The following is a 17,830-nucleotide window of genomic DNA, read 5'->3' as shown; positions in this document are numbered from 1 at the left end:
GAGGAGGGAGGGGTGGAGGAGGGAGGGAGATGGAGGGAGGAGGGAGGGGTGGAGGAGGGAGGGGTGGAGGAGGGAGGGGTGGAGGAGGGAGGGGTAGAGGAGGGAGGGAGATGGAGGGAGGAGGGAGGGGTGGAGGAGGGAGGAGGGAGGGGTGGAGGAGGGAGGGGTGAAGGAGAGTGGAGGGAGGGTGGAGGGTGAAGGAGGGAGTGGTGGAGGAGAGATGGTGGAGGAGGGACGAGGCAGGGGTGGAGGAGGGAGGAGGGAGGGGTGGAGGAGGGAGGGAGATGGAGGGAGGAGGGAGGGGTGGAGGAGGAAGGGGTAGAGGAGGGAGGGAGATGGAGGGAGGAGGGAGATGGAGGGAGGAGGGAGGGGTGGAGGAGGGAGGGGTGGAGGAGAGAGGAGGGAGGGGCTGAGGAGGGAGGGACAGAGGAGGGAGGGGCGGAGGAGGGAGGAGCCAATGAGGGACGAGGGAGGGGCCAAGGAGAGAGGAGGGAGGGGCGGAGGAGGGAGGGGCGGAGCGGGAGAAGGAAGGAGTGGAGGACAGGGAAGGAAGGGCGCGTGGGGGGCTTGGGGGCGGGACATGCGGGGTCCCTCCAGCCCTAGGAAAGGTGCTGCGTGCTGCCTGCTCCCTGTGCGCACAGGAGCGGGCTCCAGGCGAGCATGAGCAGGGCAGCGGACTCAGGGCGCCCCAGGGGACGGGGCCTCCGGCGGGGCTGAGACACTGTCAGCGGTGGACAACACACCGGAGCCTGAGCCAGCCCTCGGCAGGACCCCCGCCCGACAGGCGGCTCCCCTCTCTGACTGCGTGATGGGGCCCCACGGGAAGAGAGGGCCACGTCGGGAAGGGCGCAGAGCACTTGCACCAGCTCCTGGTAGTCACCCACTCTGGGAGGGCAGGGAACTGAGGGCCACCGACCTCGTCACGGCGCCCGAGAAGATCCTGTCAATCATCTTGGTGGAAATGGCTGCAAGGGAAGAGTGGGCCGTGAGCACAGCTGCGGGTCTCCGGCACCGCAGCCGGTGCTTCCCGCGCTGTCCTCGAGCGCAGCCCGGTCACCGTTGCTGCCCATGGAGCCCATGCGCCGTGATGAGGAGACAAAGTCCTTCAGAGAAAACAGCACAGTGAAGCCGTCCCGAGTGCCCAGGACATGACCACACGCCGGGCAGCAGACCACCGCCGACCCCACACACGGGAACTGCCCAGTCCTGCAGGCTGGAGGCCCTGAGGTCCAGGCTGGGCAGGGCGGGCCCGAGGCCTCTCCCCTGGGCTGGCAGCCGCCGTCTTCTCCCTGGGTCCTCTCGGGCCGTCCCTCTGTGTGCGTCTGTGTCCTCATCTCCTCCTCTACGAGGACCCCAGTCCTGCTGGGCCAGGGCCACCCTGGGACCTCACTGCACCCCACACAGCCCATTCTGAGGTCCTGGGTCAGGGCTGCGACCTCGGAGTTTTGGAAGGACAAAATTCACCCTTAACAGGCATCATCTACGGGACAGAGAGCCCCAGAGTCTCTCCTGACCTCTAGGATTCACCCTGCTTGACCCAAACCACCCGACGCGGAAAGACAGGATCAACTCATGTGCTGCCCTGGTCCTGTGAAGGGACCTCGTGGGGAAGCAGGGTCTCTGCAGAGGGACTTAGTGGAGTGGCCTGAGATGGGCTCCTCCTGGGTCAGGGGGCCCTCGTGCAATGGCCGTGTCCTCCCCAGAGACAGAGGAGGGGACACAGACCCAGAGGAGGAGCCCCGAGGAGACGGAGGCAGAGACTGCACTGAGGGGCCACCCGCCCAGGGCAACCTGGAGCCCAGGAGCTGGAGAGGCAGGAGGAGCCCCTGGGGCCCTGGAGGGGGCTCAGCCGGGAACGGGTCTGCATCCTCTGCCCGGGGGTTTCTGCCTGCTCCGGAGTGTGGGACCTTGGCCGGAGCCTTGGGGACTGGCGCAGCCCACAGGCGGTCTGCAGGCTAGTGGTCTTGGGAGAGGGGAAGGCCACAGAGGGGACGCCTCCCAGGCAGCTGGCCCGACGCAGCTGGAACCCGGCCACCATGGGCAGAGCTGGTGCTGCTGCCCTCACCTGCAGGCAGGCGCAGCCGAGGAGAGCGGGGACGACGGGCAGCAGGGGAAGGACCAAGCCCTGTGGCCCCCAGGGGAGGGCAGCATCTGCTGCAGCTGCTGCCCGTCCCACTCCAGGCAGCACACCCAGCCACCAGGGTCCTGAGGACGCCCTGGCAATGTGACAACAGCCTCACCCTGCTTCACGACTCCAGCCCCTGAGTGTCCCCGAGCCAGGAGAGGCCTGGCCAGGGGCGAGCTAACCAGGGTGGGGGCTCACAGGGACAGTGGGCTCTGGTCACCAGGAAGGGGAGGTGACCCTGCACACCTGTGGGTCACTGCTGTCCCTGAGGCTCTGATGACTAGGAAGGGGAGGTGACCCTGCACACCTGTGGGTCAGTGGTGTCCCTGAGGTTCTGATGACTAGGAAGGGGAGGTGACCCTGCACACCTGTGGGTCAGTGGTGTCCCTGAGGTTCTGGTGACTAGGAAGGGGAGGTGACCCTGCACACCTGTGGGTCAGTGGTGTCCCTGAGGTTCTGATGACTAGGAAGGGGAGGTGACCCTGCACACCTGTGGGTCAGTGGTGTCCTGAGGCTCTGATGACTAGGAAGGGGAGGTGACCCTGCACACCTGTGGGTCAGTGATGTCCCTGAGGTTCTGATGACTAGGAAGGGGAGGTGACCCTGCACACCTGTGGGTCAGTGGTGTCCCTGAGGTTCTGATGACTAGGAAGGGGAGGTGACCCTGCACACCTGTGGGTCAGTGGTGTCCCTGAGGTTCTGATGACTAGGAAGGGGAGGTGACCCTGCACACCTGTGGGTCAGTGGTGTCCTGAGGCTCTGATGACTAGGAAGGGGAGGTGACCCTGCACACCTGTGGGTCAGTGATGTCCCTGAGGTTCTGATGACTAGGAAGGGGAGGTGACCCTGCACACCTGTGGGTCAGTGGTGTCCCTGAGGTTCTGATGACTAGGAAGGGGAGGTGACCCTGCACACCTGTGGGTCAGTGGTGTCCCTGAGGCTCTGATGACTAGGAAGGGGAGGTGACCCTGCACACCTGTGGGTCAGTGGTGTCCCTGAGGCTCTGGTCACCAGGAAGGGGAGGTGACCCTGCACACCTGTGGGTCAGCGGTGTCCCTGAGGCTCTGATGACTAGGAAGGGGAGGTGACCCTGCACACCTGTGGGTCAGCAGTGTCCCTGAGGTTCTGATGACTAGGAAGGGGAGGTGACCCTGCACACCTGTGGGTCAGTGATGTCCCTGAGGCTCTGATGACTAGGAAGGGGAGGTGACCCTGCACACCTGTGGGTCAGTGATGTCCCTGAGGTTCTGATGACTAGGAAGGGGAGGTGACCCTGCACACCTGTGGGTCAGTGGTGTCCCTGAGGCTCTGATGACTAGGAAGGGGAGGTGACCCTGCACACCTGTGGGTCAGTGATGTCCCTGAGGTTCTGATGACTAGGAAGGGGAGGTGACCCTGCACACCTGTGGGTCAGTGGTGTCCCTGAGGCTCTGATCACTAGGAAGGGGAGGTGACCCTGCACACCTGTGGGTCAGTGGTGTCCCTGAGGTTCTGATGACTAGGAAGGGGAGGTGACCCTGCACACCTGTGGGTCAGTGGTGTCCCTGAGGTTCTGATGACTAGGAAGGGGAGGTGACCCTGCACACCTGTGGGTCAGTGGTGTCCCTGAGGCTCTGGTCACTAGGAAGGGGAGGTGACCCTGCACACCTGTGGGTCAGCGGTGTCCCTGAGGTTCTGGTCACCAGGAAGGGGAGGTGACCCTGCACACCTGTGGGTCAGTGGTGTCCCTGAGGTTCTGATGACTAGGAAGGGGAGGTGACCCTGCACACCTGTGGGTCAGTGGTGTCCCTGAGGCTCTGATGACTAGGAAGGGGAGGTGACCCTGCACACCTGTGGGTCAGTGATGTCCCTGAGGTTCTGATGACTAGGAAGGGGAGGTGACCCTGCACACCTGTGGGTCAGTGGTGTCCCTGAGGCTCTGATCACTAGGAAGGGGAGGTGACCCTGCACACCTGTGGGTCAGTGGTGTCCCTGAGGTTCTGATCACTAGGAAGGGGAGGTGACCCTGCACACCTGTGGGTCAGTGATGTCCCTGAGGCTCTGATGACTAGGAAGGGGAGGTGACCCTGCACACCTGTGGGTCAGTGATGTCCCTGAGGTTCTGATGACTAGGAAGGGGAGGTGACCCTGCACACCTGTGGGTCAGTGGTGTCCCTGAGGCTCTGATGACTAGGAAGGGGAGGTGACCCTGCACACCTGTGGGTCAGCGGTGTCCCTGAGGCTCTGATGACTAGGAAGGGGAGGTGACCCTGCACACCTGTGGGTCAGTGGTGTCCCTGAGGTTCTGGTCACTAGGAAGGGGAGGTGACCCTGCACACCTGTGGGTCAGCGGTGTCCCTGAGGCTCTGGTCACCAGGAAGGGGAGGTGACCCTGCACACCTGTGGGTCAGTGGTGTCCCTGAGGTTCTGATGACTAGGAAGGGGAGGTGACCCTGCACACCTGTGGGTCAGTGATGTCCCTGAGGTTCTGATGACTAGGAAGGGGAGGTGACCCTGCACACCTGTGGGTCAGTGGTGTCCCTGAGGCTCTGATCACTAGGAAGGGGAGGTGACCCTGCACACCTGTGGGTCAGTGGTGTCCCTGAGGTTCTGGTCACTAGGAAGGGGAGGTGACCCTGCACACCTGTGGGTCAGCGGTGTCCCTGAGGCTCTGGTCATTAGGAAGGGGAGGTGACCCTGCACACCTGTGGGTCAGCGGTGTCCCTGAGGTTGTGATGACTAGGAAGGGGAGGTGACCCTGCACACCTGTGGGTCAGCGGTGTCCCTGAGGCTCTGGTCACTAGGAAGGGGAGGTGACCCTGCACACCTGTGGGTCAGTGATGTCCCTGAGGTTCTGGTCACCAGGAAGGGGAGGTGACCCTGCACACCTGTGGGTCAGTGATGTCCCTGAGGTTCTGATGACTAGGAAGGGGAGGTGACCCTGCACACCTGTGGGTCAGTGGTGTCCCTGAGGTTCTGATGACTAGGAAGGGGAGGTGACCCTGCACACCTGTGGGTCAGCGGTGTCCCTGAGGTTGTGATGACTAGGAAGGGGAGGTGACCCTGCACACCTGTGGGTCAGCGGTGTCCCTGAGGCTCTGGTCATTAGGAAGGGGAGGTGACCCTGCACACCTGTGGGTCAGCGGTGTCCCTGAGGTTGTGATGACTAGGAAGGGGAGGTGACCCTGCACACCTGTGGGTCAGCGGTGTCCCTGAGGTTGTGATGACGAGGAAGGGGAGGTGACCCTGCACACCTGTGGGTCAGTGGTGTCCCTGAGGCTCTGGTCACCAGGAAGGGGAGGTGACCCTGCACACCTGTGGGTCAGCGGTGTCCCTGAGGCTCTGATGACCAGGAAGGGGAGGTGACCCTGCACACCTGTGTGTCAGTGGTGTCCCTGAGGCTCTGATCACTAGGAAGGGGAGGTGACCCTGCACACCTGTGGGTCAGTGGTGTCCCTGAGGTTCTGATGACTAGGAAGGGGAGGTGACCCTGCACACCTGTGGGTCAGTGGTGTCCCTGAGGCTCTGGTCACCAGGAAGGGGAGGTGACCCTGCACACCTGTGGATCAGTGGTGTCCCTGAGGCTCTGATGACTAGGAAGGGGAGGTGACCCTGCACACCTGTGGGTCAGCGGTGTCCCTGAGGTTCTGATGACTAGGAAGGGGAGGTGACCCTGCACACCTGTGGGTCAGCGGTGTCCCTGAGGCTCTGGTCATTAGGAAGGGGAGGTGACCCTGCACACCTGTGGGTCAGTGGTGTCCCTGAGGCTCTGGTCACCAGGAAGGGGAGGTGACCCTGCACACCTGTGGGTCAGCGGTGTCCCTGAGGCTCTGATGACTAGGAAGGGGAGGTGACCCTGCACACCTGTGGGTCAGTGCTGTCCCTGAGGCTCTGGTCACTAGGAACGGGAGGTGACCCTGCACACCTGTGGGTCAGTGGTGTCCCTGAGGTTCTGATGACTAGGAAGGGGAGGTGACCCTGCACACCTGTGGGTCAGTGGTGTCCCTGAGGCTCTGGTCACCAGGAAGGGGAGGTGACCCTGCACACCTGTGGATCAGTGGTGTCCCTGAGGCTCTGATGACTAGGAAGGGGAGGTGACCCTGCACACCTGTGGGTCAGTGGTGTCCCTGAGGCTCTGGTCACCAGGAAGGGGAGGTGACCCTGCACACCTGTGGGTCAGCGGTGTCCCTGAGGCTCTGATGACTAGGAAGGGGAGGTGACCCTGCACACCTGTGGGTCAGTGGTGTCCCTGAGGCTCTGATGACTAGGAAGGGAGGTGACCCTGCACACCTGTGGGTCAGCGGTGTCCTGAGGCTCTGATCACTAGGAAGGGGAGGTGACCCTGCACACCTGTGGGTCAGTGGTGTCCCTGAGGTTCTGGTCACTAGGAAGGGGAGGTGACCCTGCACACCTGTGGGTCAGTGGTGTCCCTAAGGTTCTGATGACTAGGAAGGGGAGGTGACCCTGCACACCTGTGGGTCAGTGGTGTCCATGAGGCTCTGATGACTAGGAAGGGGAGGTGACCCTGCACACCTGTGTGTCAGTGGTGTCCCTGAGGCTCTGATGACTAGGAAGGGGAGGTGACCCTGCACACCTGTGGGTCAGTGGTGTCCCTGAGGTTCTGATGACTAGGAAGGGGAGGTGACCCTGCACACCTGTGGGTCAGTGGTGTCCCTGAGGCTCTGGTCACCAGGAAGGGGAGGTGACCCTGCACACCTGTGGGTCAGTGGTGTCCCTGAGGCTCTGATCACTAGGAAGGGGAGGTGACCCTGCACACCTGTGGGTCAGTGGTGTCCCTGAGGTTCTGATGACTAGGAAGGGGAGGTGACCCTGCACACCTGTGGGTCAGCGGTGTCCCTGAGGCTCTGGTCATTAGGAAGGGGAGGTGACCCTGCACACCTGTGGGTCAGTGGTGTCCCTGAGGCTCTGGTCACCAGGAAGGGGAGGTGACCCTGCACACCTGTGGGTCAGCGGTGTCCCTGAGGCTCTGATGACTAGGAAGGGGAGGTGACCCTGCACACCTGTGGGTCAGTGCTGTCCCTGAGGCTCTGGTCACTAGGAACGGGAGGTGACCCTGCACACCTGTGGGTCAGTGGTGTCCCTGAGGTTCTGATGACTAGGAAGGGGAGGTGACCCTGCACACCTGTGGGTCAGTGGTGTCCCTGAGGCTCTGGTCACCAGGAAGGGGAGGTGACCCTGCACACCTGTGGGTCAGCGGTGTCCCTGAGGCTCTGATGACTAGGAAGGGGAGGTGACCCTGCACACCTGTGGGTCAGTGGTGTCCCTGAGGCTCTGATGACTAGGAAGGGGAGGTGACCCTGCACACCTGTGGGTCAGCGGTGTCCCTGAGGCTCTGATCACTAGGAAGGGGAGGTGACCCTGCACACCTGTGGGTCAGTGGTGTCCCTGAGGTTCTGGTCACTAGGAAGGGGAGGTGACCCTGCACACCTGTGGGTCAGTGGTGTCCCTAAGGTTCTGATGACTAGGAAGGGGAGGTGACCCTGCACACCTGTGGGTCAGTGGTGTCCATGAGGCTCTGATGACTAGGAAGGGGAGGTGACCCTGCACACCTGTGTGTCAGTGGTGTCCCTGAGGCTCTGATGACTAGGAAGGGGAGGTGACCCTGCACACCTGTGGGTCAGTGGTGTCCCTGAGGTTCTGATGACTAGGAAGGGGAGGTGACCCTGCACACCTGTGGGTCAGTGGTGTCCCTGAGGCTCTGGTCACCAGGAAGGGGAGGTGACCCTGCACACCTGTGGGTCAGTGGTGTCCCTGAGGTTCTGATCACTAGGAAGGGGAGGTGACCCTGCACACCTGTGGGTCAGTGGTGTCCCTGAGGTTCTGATGACTAGGAAGGGGAGGTGACCCTGCACACCTGTGGGTCAGCGGTGTCCCTGAGGCTCTGATGACTAGGAAGGGGAGGTGACCCTGCACACCTGTGGGTCAGTGGTGTCCATGAGGCTCTGATGACTAGGAAGGGGAGGTGACCCTGCACACCTGTGGGTCAGTGGTGTCCCTGAGGCTCTGGTCACCAGGAAGGGGAGGTGACCCTGCACACCTGTGGGTCAGTGGTGTCCCTGAGGCTCTGATCACTAGGAAGGGGAGGTGACCCTGCACACCTGTGGGTCAGCAGTGTCCCTCTTGAAGTTCTGATTACTGGGAGGGGGAGTAGCCCCGGTGACCGTCTGCGGCAGCCTGAGGGAAAGGACACTGTCCACAGGCGCTTGTGGAGCTGGGACACCAACGTCAGGGAGCAAGGGGCAGCGGAAAGTGACGCAACAGGGCAGGGCCTCAGAGACAGCGTCCCCTGCTGGACCCACGTCTCCTGGTTTGGCGGCGACCCAGGGTGAGCTAGCGCCTGTGTGAACCTCTATTCTAGATAACGGGGTCCACCTGAGGAGCAGGACTCCTCAGGGTGGGCAGGAGACCCCGGTGACCACTGGAGAGCAGGTGTCCTGGCCTGGGCAGCCACAGGAGCTCAAGGAGGGGCGGCTGGGAGGCACAGCTGGGGACAGCACCCAGGCCGGCTCTGCCTGGGAACCCGACCTGAGGTTCCTCAAAGACCAACCACGGGACTGGGGCAGGCCCCAGCAGTGACCAGGATGCAGGACGCGTGGCCAGTGAGCTGGGTCAGAGGTCTGGCCACTAGGAACAGGGGTGAAGGGCTGGGGCCACTGGGGATGGACCAGAGACACTGACGCCCGAGCAGGCTGGGGACAGGGGCTTTGACGACAGGGGACAGGGACGCGGAGGGCAGGGCCTTAGGCTGAGGATGCCCCACTCCACCTCATCGTGCAGCGTGGCCCTCCCACACAGGGACCACGTGTCCCAGACACCACCTCAGTGACAGAGGCAGTGTCCTGGGTCAGGACAGCAGGCAAGGAGCACGCAGGCAGGGGGAGGCCAGGAGGGCAGGGCCAGGGTGGACGCCAGGCTCCCTGAGCAGTGTGCGGTGTCACCTGGGCCTGCACAGTGCCCTGCCCCAAGTCCCGCAGCCAGGCTCACCGTGGTCATTGTGTCGGGCCAGGTCCTGCGCGTCGATGAGGAGGTCGTGGTCTGTGTCCAGCTCCCAAAACTTGCAGTAGATGACGTAGAAGTGCTCGTAGGAGAAGTACTCCGTCAGCTGGTTGATGTCCGCCTCCTCCTCCAGCAGGGCCACGTTCTGCAAAGGACCAGGAAGTGGCTGCGCAGGGTCCTGAGGGGAGGAGCCTGCACGGGTGGGAGGGGCCTCCCGAAGATGGAGCAGTGAGTGGGAGGAGCCTCCTGAAGATGGAGCAGTGAGTGGGAGGGGCCTCCTGAAGATGGAGCAGTGAGTGGGAGGGGCCTCCTGAAGATGGAGCAGTGAGTGGGAGGGGCATCCTGAAGATGGAGCAGCGGGTGGGTGGGGCCTCCTGAAGGAGGAGCAGCGGGTGGGAGGGGCCTCCTGAAGGAGGAGCAGTGAGTGGGAGGGGCCTCCTGAAGGAGGAGCAGCGGGTGGGAGGGGCCTCCTGAAGGAGGAGCAGCGAGTGGGAGGGGCCTCCTGAAGGAGGAGCAGCGGGTGGGTGGGGCCTCCTGAAGGAGGAGCAGCGGGTGGGTGGGGCCTCCTGAAGGAGGAGCAGCGGGTGGGTGGGGTCTCCTGAAGGAGGAGCAGCGGGTGGGAGGGGCCTCCTGAAGGAGGAGCAGCGGGTGGGAGGGGCCTCCTGAAGGAGGAGAAATGGCTTGGTAGAGCTCGTGGAAAAGGGCCCGGAGCCTCTAGTGTCTAGGGGACGGGCTCTGCTCTGAGGAAAGGGCGGCTTCAGAGAGAGGGCAGCTTCCTCAGGGGTGAGTGGAGGAAGTCTGGAGGGAGGCCAAGGCGCAGGGCAGGCACACATGTCGGGCCATGCCGAGGACAGGCTGGCCATGCTGGAGACTCTGTGTCCCCTGATGGGACTTGGTGCTTGGTGGCCTGAGGGTCCTCTGTGCCGGGGCCCGCACCCGGGTCCTGCAGCAGAGGAAGGAGCCCACCTCCCCGGGCGCACCTGCAGGAAGGTGCTCCTCCGGAGCTCCGTGCAGGTGATCCTCCCAGTCCAGGACCTGTTGACGGTGTAGAATATCCTCTGGATGACCTGCGGGAGGAGGACCCTCAGCACAGCACCGGCGGGTCAGGAGGGGGCCTGCGCAGGGCTCCAGCCACCAGCAGAGGGCGCCCGCCCCCACAAGTCAGGCGGGGCCTTTGAGAACCGGGAGGGGCCCAGCTGCCTAGGGGCAGAGCCTTGCTGTGCTGGGGCTGCCCTGAGGGCACGGGACGCAGCCGGGCAGGGCTGTGCTGGACGGGGATGGAGTGCTGCCGGGCTGCAGGGAGGGATGAGGAGGGCTCTGCAGGCCAGGGCTGCGGCTTAGCTCTCAGACGGGAGGTGAGCTGGGGGCCAGGGCGGGACGGCAGAGGCTGAGGACAGTGCCAGGTGAGCCTCGGGTGAGAACCTGCGGAGACTTCCACAAACAGCCCGGCACCGTGAGGAGGCACACGCGGTGGCCGCCACCTCCTCCCACGTGGCACAGCCAGCCTGACCTGCAGACGGGGCTAGCTCTGCCCCAGGGCAGGGGCGGCCGCAGCTGACCCCAGGACGCGCCCCCTGCTCACCCCCACCCTGGCGCTGGGACGTCTCACGCCCCGCGCCGCAGGCTGCCTCTGGAAATCCGGCCCCTCTGCTCATGGGCAGTGCAGACCCACAGCCCCGTGAGTGGGCAGCAGGGCCAGCTGAGCCCAGCAGATGCAAGGAGGGCAGCGCCCCAAGGAGTCCACTCTACCCCACCCACGACCCCCCCGGGGCGGACATGTCCCTGGCACCCATGGCCCCGGGACAGGAGACCTCACCGCGTCCCTGAGCCCTGCCGGACACATGAGCACTGTCACCACCCAGAAGCGCGAGGCCAGCGGACGCTGCATTCAGGTGCTCCAGTGTCATGAGGCCACGTGCTGTCCCTCAGGGGTGGCAGCGCCGGTGCCTGGCCCACAAGCTCATGATTGATATGTCTGACTCTGACTCGGTGGCGGTCGCAGCAGGGGCGGGGCCGAAAGCCTGGCCCGGCGAGGGGGGGCTCTGGCGCTGGGACTCACCGTGGTGATGTAGCGGGAGTGGAACTCGGACGCCTCCTTCAGGAAGGACAGGCCAGGGTGCGTGTTCACCACGTCCTGCAGGCACAGGGACAGAATGAAGGCCGAGCCACCCAAGCCAGTGCGGTGCGGGTCGCCCTGCCAGACTCGGCCGAGCCACGCCAGGGCCGTGGGAGAGGCTGCAGGTCCACCCAGGCAGCCTGGCACCGCCTCTCACGACCCCGCGGGCTGCGGGTAGCACTCCCAGCTGTGGACCCCACCGGCTCAGCCACTCCCCACGAGGCCCCTCAGTGCCCCGCCCTCCACGGGTGAGAAGAGCCGGGCAGCCGCGCCCAGGGAGCCAGCCTAGCAAGGAAAAGGGCCCCAGCAGCGGCGAGGAGCCCCAGGGGACCAACCGACCCTGTCCCGGCCCCCAGGCCCCGGGGACCCCAGGCCCAAGTCAGCAGTCCGCACCCACACGGAAGGCTCTGCAGCTGGGGGTTCCTGGGGCGGCGCGGGGCGGGGCCCAGGCCTGTGTGGGAGGAGCCCCAGGTGAGCGGCCCCGCCCCCTGCACTCCCAGGACAGCAGCCCACGGGACCCACATGCGCAGTCCAGACTGCGGCTGGGGGTTCCTGGGGCAGCGCGGGGCGGGGCCCAGGCCTGTGTGGGAGGAGCCCCAGGTGAGCAGCCCCGCCCCCTGCACTCCCAGGACAGCAGCCCACGGGACCCACATGCGCAGTCCAGACTGCGGCTGGGGGTTCCTGGGGCAGCGCGGGGCGGGGCCCAGGCCTGTGTGGGAGGAGCCCCAGGTGAGCGGCCTCCCCTGACCCCCAGGCCACACAGCCGAGGGGACCCACATGCGCAGTCCGCACTGCGCACTGCGGCGGGGGTCCTGGGGCAGCACAGCGGTGGGGCCCAGGCCTGTGTGGGAGGAGCCCCAGGTGAGCAGCCCCGCCCCCTGCACTCCCAGGACAGCAGCCCACGGGACCCACATGCGCAGTCCAGACTGCGGCTGGGGGTTCCTGGGGCAGCGCGGGGCGGGGCCCAGGCCTGTGTGGGAGGAGCCCCAGGTGAGCAGCCCCGCCCCCTGCATTCCCAGGACAGCAGCCCACGGGACCCACACGCGCAGCCCACACTGCGCACTGCGGCGGGGGTCCTGGGGCAGCACAGCGGTGGGGCCCAGGCCTGCGTGCATCTGGACACGGTGTCCCTCCAGGTGCGACGCTCACCTGCAGGAAGGGGACGAAGTCTTCCTGCACCAGGTAGTTGCAGCCGGGGTTCATAAGCAGGTGGACGAATTTGGCGGCTTCATCGTGGCAGTTTTGGAGGATCCTGGGGACACGAGGAGGTCTGAGCCACCCTCCTGCCCCAGACGCGGGGGTGGGTGGACAGAGTACAGATGAGCGAGGAGGCTGGGGTGGACAGGAGGCCAGGCCATGGATGCGCACCTGTGAATGACCCAGCTCCAGGGGATGGCTACTGGGGACGAGGACCCAGGGACCCTGCCCCCTCTGTGCCCCCCCCGGCCGGGACTCACTTTCTCCACATGGCCACGAACTTGTGGACGGACACTGAGCCTGTGCGCTCCCCGCCGGCTCCATAGAAGAGAGGCCCCTTCCAGTACAGTGGGCAGCCGCAGGCCTGAGGGACAGAGGGAGCGGTCAGCGGGCCCTGGACACACGGCACACACTTGAGCAGAGAGGGAGGGCGCTGCTGCAGACCACGCAGCCCTCGGCCCCCAGGGAGCAGGGAGAGCTGCCCTTGTCCTGTCGCAGGGCGACCGCCAGCCCTGGGGGTGGGAGGGGTGGCGCTGGCTCTGGTGCTCGGTGCACAGTACCCCACAGCACACAGCACTGGGTGCCCAGAGGCCCAGCAGCACACGCAGAAGAGCCCCACCTTCGGCCGACTGCCCCAACCCAACAAGACCAGCAACCACACACTTCAAACGCGGAGCTGCAACAGGGCCAGCCACAGCAGGGCACAGCACAGTGGGAGGCCACCTCGGGCTCAGGTCCTGCCTCCCAGCTGCAGGAGGGCAGCAGGGCCACAGCACGTCCACGGAGGTCTCCACACGGCCAACCCAGCACCGGGGGCCTGAGACCAGGGAGCCCTGCGCTCTCCCAGGACAAGCAGAACCGCAGTGGGCCGGCTGGGCTCCGGCAGGGCGCTTGGCCAGCGTGGCGGGCCCTGGGTCCCCCTCTCAGCACCCCGTAAAGATAAGGAAACAGAGAACAAAGGTCTTGTGTCCACTGCAACTGAAACGGTAGAGATCACAAACGAGAAAACACACCAGGCCTAAGGGGCCCGGCGCCAGCCATGCGGCCACGGAGCCCACGCAGGGTGGTCGCGTGTCCAGCAGGCTGGCCTTCGGGGAAGCTGGGCTGGCATGATGGCCCTCTTGCCCAAAGCCGCCTGGGCACAGAAACCGCCCCCAGCAGTAGAAAGGCCCCAGGGCGCCGGACAGCCCCACCAGGCACCGAGGAAGGGGCCACACCAGGTTCCTCCCGGTTCCGAGCACCGAGACCCGAGGTCCCCGCCTGTCAAGGACCCCAGCCTGCAAGAGTGCAGCCACCGCACCAGGACAAAGGGCAAAACACCTCCAAAAATGGCTTCTGTACAGAACGCGGAACAGGAACCCAGAAGGTGGGGGGCACCTCATCCTGGAAAAGGGAGCTGAGGTCGGCAGGGGTGCCCCCGGGTTCCCGGGTTGACCCTCACCCGGTGCTGGTGTGGAGGGAGCTCTGGGAGGGCTGACTCCCAGGTGCAGCCCATGAAGGGGACGAGGGTCCTCACCAGAGATGCCGCAGTCCGGCTGCAGCAAAATAACCGGGGGGGTGAGGAGCGACTTGTGTGCGTTGATCCAGCAGGAGAGGGAGCCGTGTATTGCAGGACAGGAGCAGTATTTATGCATTCCCCACAGCTTATCTAATTAGCATAAACTGGATACAGCAGGCGACCAATCAGGAATCTCCACACTTAATGGCTCCTGGTGTTACTTCTCAAACCACTCCCTCTGCCATTTTGCCAGGCACCATCCAGACTTGTGCACGAACTCTAACATTCCCCTGGCTAAATGCCAGGTGTTATTTTGACTTGTTTACAGACTCTAACACAGAGAGACCCGAGAGCCCCCTGCCCGTCCACCATGGAGGACCCAGGAGAAGGCACCTCTGGGAGCAGGAGCAGCCTCAGCTGACCCCGGTCGGCCCCACCTGGACCTCAGGCTGCAGCCCAGAGCTGACCTGTCCCTGCCTGCTGCTCTGAGCAGCCGCGGTCACTGGTGACAGAATGGCACGGACAGAGTCGTGACCCACGGAACCCACAGGTCACCAGACACACTGCAGACTGTGAACACTCCGTCCCTGTGTCGTGACAAGAACCCAAGTCACCGTAGACGCTGGGCTGGACAAAGAAGCTGACACAAGGCCCCGGGGGGCCCAGCTCCTGAAACCTGCCCAGAGACCTCCAGCAACGAGGCCCAGATGGTTCCTGCCCAGGAGTGCCCACGAGACGGCTCTGAAGGCATGCACCTCGAAGAACCTGCGCCATCCTCCTGCACCGGGCAAAGCAGATACCAGGAGGGGAGGGGCCTCATGCCACACCAGGTCACCAGCACCAAGTGTCCAGGTGCACCAGGTCACCAAGACTGCACCAAGCCAACCTGCAGGAGCAGTACTCAGCACACAGCACCACGTGCTCATGCAGGCTGCCTGTCAGCCTCTGTCGGTCACCTCCATGAGTCACCTCCACCGGTCACCTCCGTCAGTCACCTCCGTCCACCGAGGTGCGAAAAGCAAGCGGGTAACACTGTCCGCACAGGAGGCCACCAGGTACAAGCCCGCCTTCCTGACCGTGTGTGGCCGGCAGGAGGCTAGAGACGGGCGTCCAGCTCCAGGCAGCGCTGAGCCAGAGCCGAGGACACGCAGCAGCCACCTGCAACAGGGCCCCGGGGCCACGCCACAAATGGTCACCACCTAGGAGGGCGCCCAGGAAATCCCGGGCCCGCCCTCGTGACATCAGAAGGTGCTGGAACCGCGGGGCTGCCTGTGAAAAGCTCGCCCCGCCTCCCACGTGCCTGCCAGGACCGCTGGACCTCAGGTGTCCCGACTCTGATGCTGTCTCCCACCACACGCCACGTGGGCTGAGGGGCGCCTGCTGTCCACCTGTGACGACTGGCCTCCTGCCCATCTCCTGTGCCTGGTGGGCTGAGAGGTCCCTGCTGTCCACCTGTGACACCTGGCCTCCTGCCCATCTCCTGTGCCTGGTGGGCTGAGGGGTCCCTGCTGTCCACCTGTGACGCCTGGCCTCCTGCCCATCTCCTGTGCCTGGTGGGCTGAGGGGTCCCTGCTGTCCACCTGTGACACCTGGCCTCCTGCCCATCTCCTGTGCCTGGTGGGCTGAGGGGCGCCTGCTGTCCACCTGTGACACCTGGCCTCCTGCCCATCTCCTGTGCCTGGTGGGCTGAGGGGTCCCTGCTGTCCACCTGTGACGCCTGGCCTCCTGCCCATCTCCTGTGCCTGGTGGGCTGAGGGGTCCCTGCTGTCCACCTGTGACGCCTGGCCTCCTGCCCATCTCCTGTGCCTGGTGGGCTGAGGGGTCCCTGCTGTCCACCTGTGACACCTGGCCTCCTGCCCATCTCCTGTGCCTGGTGGGCTGAGGGGTCCCTGCTGTCCACCTGTGACACCTGGCCTCCTGCCCATCTCCTGTGCCTGGTGGGCTGAGGGGTCCCTGCTGTCCACCTGTGACGCCTGGCCTCCTGCCCATCTCCTGTGCCTGGTGGGCTGAGGGGTCCCTGCTGTCCACCTGTGACGCCTGGCCTCCTGCCCATCTCCTGTGCCTGGTGGGCTGAGGGGTCCCTGCTGTCCACCTGTGACGCCTGGCCTCCTGCCCATCTCCTGTGCCTGGTGGGCTGAGGGGTCCCTGCTGTCCACCTGTGACGCCTGGCCTCCTGCCCATCTCCTGTGCCTGGTGGGCTGAGGGGTCCCTGCTGTCCACGTGTGACGCTGGCCTCCTGCCCAGGTGCCCTGTGGCTCTTGGTCCTCTCACTGTGGGGCGCTCCACTCACCTTGGCCACCCTGCCCATGTCCTCCAGGGTGGCCCTCTCATGAGGGAACTGGGTGAAGGTGCGCTCGATGCTGGTGATGACGGCGTCCACGTCCACCGTGTCCTTGGGGCGCCCTCTGGGGAAGTAGAAGGCTGGGATGCTGTGGCTGGTGGCCGGGGGCAGCGGCTCCGCCTTGCGTGCCTGGACCTGAGGGATGAAGTGGCCACAGCTCATCAGACCCTGGGACTGTCCACCCTGTTTCCTAGCTATTGTCATGACAGAGGGACTGCATGGACAGGAGTGACCACGTCCTCCTGGATGACCCCTGAGGTGGACTGACAGGACCCTGCGTGATGGTCCCTGTGTGACGTGCCTCCCCCACGGGTGACAGGACTCTGTGTGACGTGCCTCCCCCACGGGTGACAGGACCCTGCGTGAGGTGCCCCCCCCACGGGTGACGGAACCCTGCGTGACGTGCCCCCCCACGGGTGACGGGACCCTGCGTGAGGTGCCCCCCCACGGGTGACGGGACCCTGCGTGACGTGCCCCCCCACGGGTGACGGGACCCTGCGTGACGTGCCCCCACGGGTGACGGGACCCTGCGTGATGTGCCCCCCCACGGGTGACGGGACCCTGCGTGAGGTGCCTCCCCCACGGGTGACGGGACCCTGCGTGAGGTGCCTCCCCCACGGGTGACGGGACCCTGCGTGAGGTGCCCCCCCACGGGTGACGGGACCCTGCGTGAGGTGCCCCCCCACGGGTGACGGGACCCTGTGTGAGGTGCCTCCCCCACGGGTGACGGGACCCTGCGTGACGTGCCCCCACGGGTGACAGGACCCTGCGTGAGGTGCCCCCACAGGGTCAAAGTCCTGGGGTGAACCGTGGCACTAAGCAGGTCTCCCAGCCCGGTCCCTTTGTGGCCACTCCGAGGACAGCATGCTTGGCAGTGGGCCATGCAGACGGGCATCGAGCCCTGGAGGGCCGGGCCCCAGGGCACCCAGGAGTGGGCAGCCTCAGACCTGGACACACACAGCTACCAAGTCCTGACCCACAAACCCCCGTGTCAGTGAGGGTCAGCAGAGTGACGGCCGCAGACGGAGCCGGCGGACCTGGGCCAGGGGACAGCGAGGGCCACAGGAGGACCAAGAACAGCTAGGGAGAAGACAGGACCTGCCCGTGGAAGGACGGCCGCCCCAGGACCCACCTGGGGAGAGAGGCCACCAGGAAGGCAGCCCCCACCCGTCCAGCCACCCCCAGGGAGCCCTGACGCTCTCGAGACGCACACATGGGCCGGGGTGGTGGCCCGGGGAGGGGTGCATGCTGACCATGCTGGATACCTGGGCGGACCCCCAGGACACCCAGAGAAACGCACGGACAACGTCACAGAACCCAAGCCCACCCACAGTCCTACAGAGTGACCCCTGGCCCCGCGAAGCCCACCCTGGCTACCCCAGATCTAGTGCACACAGCTCCCCGACCTCAGTGACCGCAGAAAACCTCACAGGCACAGTGGACACGCACTGAGATGCTAGTCCCACCGTGACAGTCCCCCGTGCCCCTGGGGAAGGGCCCAGTCCGCCTCAGGGACGTCCTCATGAGCCGCCCCAGCCTGGGCCCTGGTGGCTAGGG

The 17,830-nt window shown here is 65.2% G+C and overlaps 1 protein-coding gene across 2 annotated transcripts in view; it reads right to left on the bottom strand.

Moving 5' to 3' along the window:
* Positions 1-17,830, bottom strand: part of Ppp2r3b (protein phosphatase 2 regulatory subunit B''beta) — a 40,792-nt gene that overhangs the window by 5,125 nt on the left and 17,837 nt on the right. For both annotated transcript variants that reach the window (XM_046443454.1, XM_046443455.2), the window contains exons 2-8: positions 16,223-16,408; positions 12,695-12,798; positions 12,387-12,489; positions 11,181-11,255; positions 10,102-10,188; positions 9,110-9,266; positions 917-965 (exon numbers count right to left, since the gene is read on the bottom strand). In XM_046443454.1, the coding sequence (XP_046299410.1) occupies positions 917-965; positions 9,110-9,266; positions 10,102-10,188; positions 11,181-11,255; positions 12,387-12,489; positions 12,695-12,798; positions 16,223-16,408 (761 nt within the window). The remainder of the gene's footprint in view (positions 1-916; positions 966-9,109; positions 9,267-10,101; positions 10,189-11,180; positions 11,256-12,386; positions 12,490-12,694; positions 12,799-16,222; positions 16,409-17,830) is intronic.

The sequence above is a fragment of the Marmota monax genome, unplaced genomic scaffold, assembly GCF_021218885.2.
Source record: "Marmota monax isolate L192 unplaced genomic scaffold, Marmota_monax_Labrador192_F-V1.1 WCK01_AAM20220418_F8-fsc00168, whole genome shotgun sequence".
NCBI classification, from domain to species: Eukaryota; Metazoa; Chordata; class Mammalia; order Rodentia; family Sciuridae; genus Marmota; species Marmota monax.
This window is presented reverse-complemented; position numbering and strand designations above follow the sequence as displayed.